Source organism: Chaetodon trifascialis, chromosome 4 (genome assembly GCF_039877785.1).
Source record: "Chaetodon trifascialis isolate fChaTrf1 chromosome 4, fChaTrf1.hap1, whole genome shotgun sequence".
Lineage (NCBI taxonomy): Eukaryota > Metazoa > Chordata > Actinopteri > Chaetodontiformes > Chaetodontidae > Chaetodon > Chaetodon trifascialis.
This window is the reverse complement of record NC_092059.1, coordinates 17,574,173-17,584,760: the sequence shown is the minus strand read 5'-3', so window position 1 is coordinate 17,584,760 and position 10,588 is coordinate 17,574,173. Positions and strand designations below refer to the sequence as shown.

At 43.1% G+C, this 10,588-nt stretch overlaps 1 protein-coding gene across 1 annotated transcript; it reads right to left on the bottom strand.

Moving 5' to 3' along the window:
- Nucleotides 1–2,208: 2,208 nt before the first annotated feature.
- Nucleotides 2,209–9,095, bottom strand: LOC139330476 (GTP cyclohydrolase 1-like). The gene is made up of 6 exons (XM_070961397.1): nucleotides 8,825–9,095; nucleotides 8,405–8,514; nucleotides 2,983–3,038; nucleotides 2,792–2,823; nucleotides 2,610–2,694; nucleotides 2,209–2,338 (listed from the first exon to the last, which is right to left on the bottom strand). Exons 1-6 carry the CDS (start codon nucleotides 9,093–9,095, stop codon nucleotides 2,209–2,211), a joined length of 684 nt encoding a protein of 227 aa, XP_070817498.1.
- Nucleotides 9,096–10,588: the final 1,493 nt, after the last annotated feature.

Below are 10,588 nucleotides of genomic sequence, written 5' to 3'. Positions count from 1 at the left end.
AATACTAAAAATAATAAAGACACATAAAAACAGGAATTAAGTGCCTAACACATTTTAAAAGAAGGGCAGCAGTACATAAGTGTGAGGCAAAGCACAGAAGTTTCAGGCATGTTAGCAGTAAGGTCATAGCTAGTTAATGCCTAAAGTCAAGACATAAAGTTTTAATATTTTGCGAGCTGCTTCTCTGATATCTGTAGATAGAGTGTTTCAGAGCTTTGGGAAGCAATGGACAAAGGCTGCATCCCCAGTTTTCTTTCAGCTGTTACTGGAAACCTCCAGTAAACCAGCAGCAGATGATCACAGTGTTCTTGAAGGCAAATAATGAATGAGGGAGTTAGCAATGTAGCTTGGTCTGAGCTCATTAAGGGCTTTGTATATGAGCAGGAGACCTTAAAATCAATCCTGAATGTTACAGGAAGCCGGTGCAGAGTAGCTAAAGCTGGACTAATGTGCCCTCTCCTCTTGCTTCCAGTTAATAGTGAAGTTTTGAATGAGCTGAAATCTCCGTGGTTTTGTTTTTTGTTCAGGAGGCTAGTAAATTGTGTGATATACTAAGCAATTCAGCTTTCCGGAAAGGCATGAATCAGGTTTTCAGCATGTTTTTAAATTATAAATGGTCCCACTAGCTATGTTTGTAAGGAGGAAAATGAAGTTTTCATCACCTTGGTGATGTGGGACTTCAAGTTTAGATCTGAATTTAGGATAACACCAAGCATTGTAACCTCAGATTTAATCCAGCGAGTTTATCTCCCCAGATTATTAAACAGCATTTCTGCTTTTGTTTATGGGCAGACTAGTAGGATTTCAGTTTTATCCTTGATTAACTTCAAGAAATTATTTCTTATACATTTAGTTAGCCAAAAAGACTGTTGGCAATGGAGCAATGGAGTCCATAACTGCAGCATCATTTGTCTCAGCACAGATGTAGTTTTGTATCATCCACATAACGATGGAAACATGTATTGTGCTCTCTAATGATGTTACCAAGTGGCAGCATGTGTAGTCAGAGATAATAATAATGATAATGGACTAATAGCAACAATGGACCAGAATCAGAATTTAGTCTGCAGTCACTGATTCTTTTAGTCAGAGCAGTTCTAAAGCCTGATTGAAATTCCTGCAGGATATTTTTTTTTTTTAAGTAAGGAGTTTATTTGGGCTGAAGCAGAAGTAATGGAAATATACCACATCACATTATCTGTTACTATTTGTAACAGCTTGTGTCTTTGGTAATCTCATAATTGCTGATTTTGTTCAAAGATGATTTGCTGGTCTTCAACAGCTGTTGAGCAAGTGATCCGAATATGATGGTGACTTTGGCATCAAGTTTAATTGCATGATAATAAGATGGAAAGTGGTTAGAAATATTGTGTTTCTACATGTAGATACATTCTTCATATTCATTATGTGAAGGTCTAGCTGTTCAGCGTTTACTGCCTGTATATGAGAGACTCTCATTGCCTTAAAATGACTCTGATGTTACTTTGTGTGTCATGATTTTCCAGTGCTGGTCATACTGTATATTTGCCAGCATAAAGGTACTTGCATGTCAGGCAATGATGAGAAACCATATTTATAAAGGTAAAGATAGATGAATCCTACCAAAACCTGCATGTTCAACCTGTATGGTTGTACCTCTGAGACGTGGCGACTGGTGCAGTGAAGGACTTTTTTACATTTTCAAAATGGGTCTTGTTCTGGTTTTGATTGTTGATCCATTTATTTTAACTATCATCCATTGCAAAAAACAAATATTGTAAGATCACACTCTACAATGCACAGGATCACATTTATTTCTACCACTTTCATCATTGTATGACAGCATGAAGGGCATGCAGCACCACCTGGAATGAAAAGATTGTCCTTTTAAAACATAGAGTAAGGATAAGCATAGAAGAAAATAAGAACAATCAATGTACATTTTCATTGGCAGTTGTTCTTGTAGCACCATGTAACCATTGCATTAATTATATATTACCAGCAGCTGTTAATTTGCCACTCTGTGATTTTACATTCCAGTGTTTGGTAAGACGCTCCTTGTATCTCACATTTAAACAAGATGGATACACACAAAATATCAGATTGAGAACAGTCACCACCAAAGACAGATATTTATTGAAAGTAAAACTGGCAGAGGTACACAAATCAGCAAGTGTTGCTTGTTATAGCAGTTCCCACATTTGAACTGCCTGCTGAACCAAAAGCTATTCACTTCCTCATTGTGAGGCCAAGGAACTCTTTCCTGGTCTTGGGATCATCGTGAAATCTTCCCAGCATGGCACTTGTAACAGTACTGGCGTTAATCTTCTGCACACCTCTCATCACCATACACATGTGGCTGAAAAAGACAAAGGAAGGTGTTTAAAATTCCTGTGAAATTCCAAAGAATAAGTTACTGATTTGCACCGAACCCATTAGTTAAAAATGAGAATTAAAACATAAATCTGGGTGCTGTCCACACTATCATCTTTTGGCACCCTGCTTGTGAATGCACCTACCAATATCCAAGTAGCCATGACAGAGTTTAATACTTGCACATAAAATTAAAGAGATCACCAGAAAACAGCTTTGAGCCAAGTCAAATATGAATGAAAAAAGCAAATACTCACACAGCCTCAATTACCACAGCCACTCCAGCAGGTTCCAATGCCTCAGAGATGGCCGAAGCAATCTGTTTGGTGAGACGCTCCTGAACTGTGACACATAAAATGTCACACACACCATGAAATTAAAAGAAAAATAAGATTACAGCAGAAGACATGGCTTAAAAGTATTATAGCAGTTGTTTTACCTTGAAGCCTCCTGCAGTAGATCTCAACAATTCTGAAAAACCAAAAATGACGACAATCAAATGTCTTTGCTTGCAAGCTTGTGTGTGTGTGTGTGTGTGTGTGTGTGTGTGTGTGTGTGTGTGTGTGTGTGTGTGTGTGTGTGTGTGTGTGTGTGTGTGTGTGTGTGTGTGTGTGTGTGTCAGTCACCTACCTAGCAAGCTTGCTGAGGCCAACCACTTTCTTGATTGGGAAGTATGCTATGTGAGCCTGGAATATTTCAACAAAGTATTATTAATGCATGTGGCTGTTTTCCCTGCCACTGATAACACATCACACCAGCACACCACACCATCACTCATTTCAGATGCCACATGTTAGCCAGGTAACATGCTACTAATAGTTTGTTGGGTGCACACACTGAGCCGTATTTAACAACTCAGTAAGTTTCCTGTGCTATATTTTTTGTTCTCATAAGAACAAAAAATGTCTCTTCTATAGAGAAACACACAAAGAATGTCTCTTCTATAGAGACACACACAAGACCATAATTATCATTTGAATGTACTTTTTATTATTTAAAGATTGTGGATTATGAGTTTGTTTGTAGCTTATTATGTTCTTTTCTTACCACAGTGCTTCCTGGTTCCTGGCAGGGACAAAAGACCTGAGCATAGTTTCAGGCTGTCTTTTATAGTGCCTGAGTATAAAGTAGGGAGAATGCTCAGTCCATTGTTCTGCACCTTACTACTTGATGGGAGTGTTAAATCAGGCATTATGGGGATGCTTTGACTCCTTTGGTGTAGGGTAAATAAATGTAAATAGATGTGGGAAATGGGTTCTAATATGGAAGATGATCTGGGGTTGAATTGATTGATTCCAATTAAAGATGGTATGGTCCAGTGGGAGGGGCCTAGCCTTTAAATGGAGGGATCTACACTGCCTAAGCAGTTAGAGAAGGGCTGTGGTGCTGTGTAGACCTGGCAGTGATTCTTTGTAAGTAGTTGTTTTGTTTTGTTTTTTTGCTACATTTTGTTCTGTTATTTGCCCCATTTTTCATGGACTGTCTTAAACGGGCAACAAAACACTTTATTTGTTTTCATCAAACAGACTCTGTCTTGCTACCTTTTGTTGAGTTTGGAGAATAAATTACACTTTTTCCAGTCAGCTTTTTGCCAGACTACCCCCATTCTAGGTCAGAACGTGACATTTGGTGGCCGTGGTGGGATGGCCACCCGAAAGGTCCCCATGGGGGGCCAACGGAAAATACAAACCAGGTGCAAGACAGCCAAATTTAAAAGAGATCCTGAACCAGCTGAACCAGTTACAGAGGGTGATGAATGGGAGACGGATGAGGATGAGGAGGGGCCCTCATCCCAGCTTTTTCATGCAGCTACGCCACACAAGCAGATGGTCGTGTTGCTATGCCAGTTTATGGGTGCTCAGAGGGACAGGGAAGAAGCCCTCTTGGGGGAACTCCAAGATCTACGGTCAGTCATCCAAGCTGGCAGTCAGCTGCCTACACCAGCAGCTTGTTTTAGTCAGGGGCGACGTCTCCCTAATAGGACTCCCCACACCACAACCTCGAGTACGGGCTCAGTCTGAAGCAACTCTTCATACCCTGCAGCAGCCATCACCAGCACTACAGCAGCAACCACTACCAGTACCAGCTCCACGGAAGGACCCCAAGTTGCTTCCATTCCAGTTTGGTGAAGATATTGAAAACTACCTCCCCCGCTTTGAGCAGATTGCCAGAACTTGGGCGTGCCCCAGACTGAGTGGGCCTACAGACTTGTGCCTTTACTGACAGGAAAGGCATTGGAGGCCTATTCTGCCATGGAAGAAGAGCAGTCTGACTTCTATCCAGACCTTAAACAAGCCCTGCTGGCCAAGTTTGACATTTCCCCTGAGATTTATCGCCAGCGCTTCAGAGATCCAGCTGTACCCCTGGGAGAGGCACCGACTGAGACCTACCAACGCTTGAGAGGACTGTATTGACGTTGGATCAAGCCAGATCAGTGCAGCGTGGAGGACATCGGGGAAGCCATCATGTTGGAGCAGCTGCTGAGGGTGTTTCCCCTCGTCATCCGCACATGGGTCAAAGAGTGAGAGCCCACCACCAGCTTAGCGTCAGCGAATCTTGCAACCCAGTATGTCAACGCCCGAAGGCCAGTACTGACCAGCACCAGCCCAACAGAAGACAAGGGGACAGCCGACAAGAAGGTCAGAAGTGTATCAACTATGAGACTAAGGGGAATGTGGGGTTCAGCAGAGGTGGACGGCAGGCTAGTACCAGTCGTGGGGAAATCATTTGTTTCTACTGCCAGCAGCCTGGCCGTAAGGCCTCAGACTGCCCTCTCAAAAAGCCTAAACTGTCTGGTTACTGTTATATCCCCCACAAAGAGGTGTCTAGAGAATCAGGTAACCTGTGCTCAGAAGATGACTCATTTCATGCAGTTACTGTCAATGGTACAGCTTTTGGCTTTGTTAGACAATGGGAGTACCATGTCACTTATTAAGAAATGCTATCTGACAGACAGTGGTATTGACTATGGGAAGAAAGCTGACATTGAATGTGTTCATGGGGACCAGAAACCCTACCCCACAGCTGAGGTGACCATAGTTGTAGATGGACAGGCATTTTTGCTACAAGTGGGGGTTATTGATCATCTGTCTGTTGACTGCATTCTGGGGAGAGATTTGCCAATCCTGCGAGACCTAATTGCAGGAAAAAGACAGAACGCCGAAAAGTGTGCAATGGTAACAAGGTCCCACGTTAAAGCTGGCCTGGAGCCCCTCCCAGATCTTGATGGTGATCTGTGTGAGGGTGGTTCCAAAGGCCCGAGAAAATCACGGCAACGTCGTTGCATTGAGAAAATGCAAGGCACTCCCACTAAGGTAGAAAACTATCCTGAGCCTGTAAGTGTCAACTGGGACATTCCCAATGACATAAGCCAGTTGCAAATGTCTGATCCTACTCTGTCTTTCTTGTACAAGCAGGTTGAGGATGGGGAGGAGAAACAAGACTCTAGTCCAAGGGTTATGATTGAAAATGACATTCTGTATGCAATGGGGGATGCAGGTAAACGCTTAGTGGTGCCAACCAGTTGTAGGCCTCTTGTCTTACATCTAGCACACACAGTACCATGGGCAGGCCATCTAGGGCTGCAGAAAACCTACATGAGGTTGGGGTCACAGTTTTACTGGCCAACAATGTTTAACGATGTGAAACATTTTTGCACCACATGCCCAGAGTGTCAGGTTACCACACACATCAAAGCCAAGCAGGTTCCATTACACCCATTACCTGTCATCAGTACCCCTTTCCGGCACATAGCCATGGATGTGGTTGGTCCACTGGAGAAGAGTAGTGCTGGTTACCAATACATATTGGTGATCTGTGACTATGCCACACGATTCCCAGAGGCTTTTGCTCTCCAAAGCATAAAGACATCAAAAAAAATTGGTGCCTTTGTCCAGCTCCTTTCACGTGTAGGGGTGCCAGATGAGATCATCACGGACCAAGCTACAAACTTCACTTCTGGCACGATGAAACAGCTGCAGAAGGAACTGGGCATCAAAGGCATACAGACAACTCCCTACCATCCCCAGACTGATGGTCTGGTTGAGCGATTCAACCAAACACTGAAGCAGATGCTGCGTAAGTTTGTCTCTGATACTGGCCGTGATTGGGATAAGTGGTTACCTTTTGTCTTGTTTGCCTACAGGGAGGTGCCTCAGGCATCAACTGGTTTCTCCCCATTTGAGCTCCTTTATGGATGGCCTGTGCCACTAGATCTCCTGAGGAAGGAGTGGGAGGCAACTAAGAAGCCTGCAGCAGAAGGTATCCTGTCCTACGTAGTCCAAATGCGGGAACGCCTTGAGAAGTACCATGAAGAGGCTCAAGTCCAGTCCATCAACCTGCTCAAAGAGTGGAAGTAGCGTGAACCTGCCAAGGTGTTACTGGTATTTCAGGTCAAGGAGGAAGATGGTGAGTCTGACTCTAACCTGCAACATCTCCTCCAGCCATGGACCCCTCATCTGGAGCACCTGCCCTCACAACACCAACAGAAGTTGAAAATGCTGTTTCGGGAGATTCCGGGGCTGTTCCGAGATGGTCCAGGGCAAACAACACTGATCCAGCACACGATTGGTGGGGCCCCTGAGGGATGAGGTCCAGAAGAGCCATCTAAGAGTGAGTGGTCCAGTCCCATGGTAATGGTGCCCAAGAAGGATGGCTCTCAACGGCCCTGTGTTGACTTCAGGAAGGTTAATGCTGTCTCCTGCTTATCCCATGCTTCGCATAGATGACCTGGTGGAGTGTGTTGTGACTGCCCAGTACATAACCACACTGGACCTTTGCAAAGGGTATTGGCAGATCCCACTGGAGGAGACCTCAAAGCAGTACACCGCTTTCCGTGCACCATCAGGATGTACCAGTTTACAGTAATGCCATTTGGACTGCACGGAGCACCTGCGACGTTCCAAAGGTTGATGGATGCTGTTCTCACAGGGTATGAATCCTTCAGTGCTGCCTATCTTGATGACATTGTCATCTTCAGCCATCCCTGGGAGGACCATCTCCAACATCTGTGACAGATCCTGACCTGCATTGAGAGGGCTGGCTTGACCCTCAATGCTCAGAAGTGTGAGTGGGTCAAGGGTGAAGTCCAATATCTGGGGTTCCAGCTAGGAGGAGGTCACATCTGCCCTCTTGTGGACAAGGTCAAAGCCATTCATAAAGCCCAGCGCCCACGCACCAAGAAGCAGGTGAGGTCATTCGTAGGCCTTGTAGGGTGGTATTCTCACTTCATTCCCCACTACTCCACTCTGGCCAGTCCCCTGACTAATCTGACTCAAAAAGGAGAACCTAACCCGGTAAGATGGGCCCAAAATGTGAGCAGTCTTTTACTGCTCTCAAGAATGCCATGTGTTCCCCACCTATCCTCTGTAGTCCTGACTTTCAGTTTGACTTACAGACAGACCACAGAGCTCTATCGTGGATCAACACAATGAAGGATCGCAATGCTAGGATCACACGATGGTATCTTGATTTGCAACCTTTCAATTTCAGGATCAGGCACAAATCAGGCAAGAGCAACTTGTTGGCAGACTACCTGTCTCGGTTGACCACCATGGCTGCGCCAGAAGAGGGGGGAGGTAATGTGGCAGTTTTCCCTGCCACTGATAACACATCACAGCAGCACACCATCACTCATTTCAGATGCCACATGTTAGCCAGGTAACATGCTATTTAACACAGTATATATTAAAATACTCTCTGTGATACATGTCAGATCAGAATAAGCATGTCTGTGAAGGTCAGATTGATTCAAGCTTCTTACAGATTTGTTGGAATTGATATTTTTTAGATGTCAGTTGTAAAATCATACTTGGCAATAAAGCTTTTTCTGATTTCTTGACTAACAAACAACTGCAGTAGAAAATCTCAAAGACTTTTGACTGTAAAATGTCTGGCTTACTTAATAGTTTGGTCACAATTCTTGAACAGCCAAAACAAAGGTATTGATGTATCTTTATATTAAGAAAGAAAGATTAGCCAGTACATTTCAAAAATCCATTATTGGGATTTTGGGTTCTCACCAGTACACAATTTAGTGACCCTGAATAATTACCTTGCCAAAGAAAGGCACCAGGTGATGTTCACAGAGAGAAAACAGCTCGATATCCTTGACAATCACCATCCCCTCATGGTTTTCATCAAAGATTGCATCGTTTAAGATATCTGTGGATTAGATGTCAGTGAAGCAAAGAATGAAATCAAAAGTGACAGAGTGACGGACAAATTATCCATTTTTCCAAGACATATCATTTAGCAATAAATGTTTGTGTTTTTTTTTTTGTTTTTTTACAAACATTCAATATTTCATAAATCAGAAATGAGACCAAGACAACAAGCCTTAAACATATGGTGGGGCTGTAGGTGTAAAATGTCTCCTAGGCATGTCAAAATGTTCTCTTCAAAACTAATATGGAAAGTCTTTACATGTGAAAGTGTTGAGATTTGAATCAAGTTAGCACCAGTCTATCCTCACCTTGGGTTGTTTCTTTGTAGCCTTTAGTGAAGAACTGCATGGCTTTGGCAGCACGCAGTGGTGTACGCAGAAGTCCCTCTCGGTTGACATCCTCTCCAAGCTCACTCAGTATGGTGGTGTAAGATTTCTCTATGTGAGACTGCTTGTCAGCATTTGCAGCATCCTTGGAATCCTTCTCTTCTCTGCACAAAACACTATGTTTAGACTTGACGCACATGTTCGGATGCTCAGCAACTACCCCAATCAGCTCTGAAGCTTGGTGGTTCTCCATTCTGTCTCTTTGCTCTACGTTTCGTGAAAGATGCTGCAGGACACAATGAAACAAGGCCAGTGGTACGCTGTTGGCTCTGTGGTCCGCTGGTTTTTAAAGCCTGATCTGGGGCCCCCAGGCTACAGTGTCACAGGAGCCTCAAGACACCCATGCAGGACATGATTACATGTGAATAATTGTCTGATTTTGTCTCTTGAGTAGGCTTAAGCTTCCACACTGACAACGTCACCATACAAATCAATTTCAAATTCCCTTGCATCAAATGCCAGCATTTGACTGATCCTGTGATTTGAGTGGAAATACCTAGAAGTCTTGTGTTCTGAAATCAGATCACAGACCACATCTTGAGTACTTGGAACAACCACTGCTCACATGCAAGCCTTTACATGCTTTTGAAGCCTTTGTCTTTATGGGGCAGTGAGATGTCGTGGATTGAGATTTAGCAGATAATTCGCAACAATAATAGACGCGTGTGCTTAACGTTTGTGTTTATATTAGAAAATGATTATAGGCCAATATAACATTGTCAGATATTGTAAACTGCTTGATATCTATCACTGTCGACTTAGTGTTGTGTGTCTGTGTGTGTCAGCTGGCCATAGAAAATACATTAAACTGCCTTCTCAGTGTTGATCCTTTACCCAAGAGTCTTGGTTTACAATGCAAAGTCAGTTAGTGTCATATTTGACAGAATGCTCCACAAAATACTGAGCTGTTTTGAAGTAGGAATATGCATTTTTAAGGAATTAACCATTTTATTTTGTCATCTGTCTATGTCTTTTGTTCACAATTTTCTAGACCTGTTCATTACGATCACCTCAGAGTAAGAAGGTCTTGGGTTTTAAACCTGACCCTGCTGGTTGGATTTGAGGTTTGAATTTGAGTGTTTGCCTGAATGTAATCTGCTTCAGCCTTGATCTGTATGAACGCCTAAAGAAGATGGACGGACTATATACCCAGTTGGGATCAATGCAGCTGAAATTTTGTACTCGTCCTGGCAGTTACATTCATGACCTCGCTAGACATATTAAACATCACATTGAGCTTATGTGCAGTAATACTTGGAAGTTGAACAATCACAAGTTTCTCTGACGCAGAGAGGCAAATGGAACAGAGATGCTCCATGATAGCATTAGGAGTATAAGCTCAGGTCTTTGTTTGTATCTTGTGGTGTTGTGACCGAAAAGAATGTATTTTGCATACTCGTTTTCCATGGATTAACATGGGTTTGTGCTTGTGCTTTTTGTTCTTTTTGTTCGTTTTGTTTTTGTCACCTCTGTTGCTTCATAGAATTTGAAAACTGATGAGAAACACAATTTTGAAGATGTCTGTCCACACTGTGTTGAGATTATAAAAAACACAGATCCATAAACTGCTGTTGTGGTAATTACGCAAACAGATTGACCATTCCAGGGACTTGAACATACTTAAAGTAAGTATCTGAAAATTCATTGAATTCTTCTAGACTTTGAGCCAGAGACAAACCACCTGCC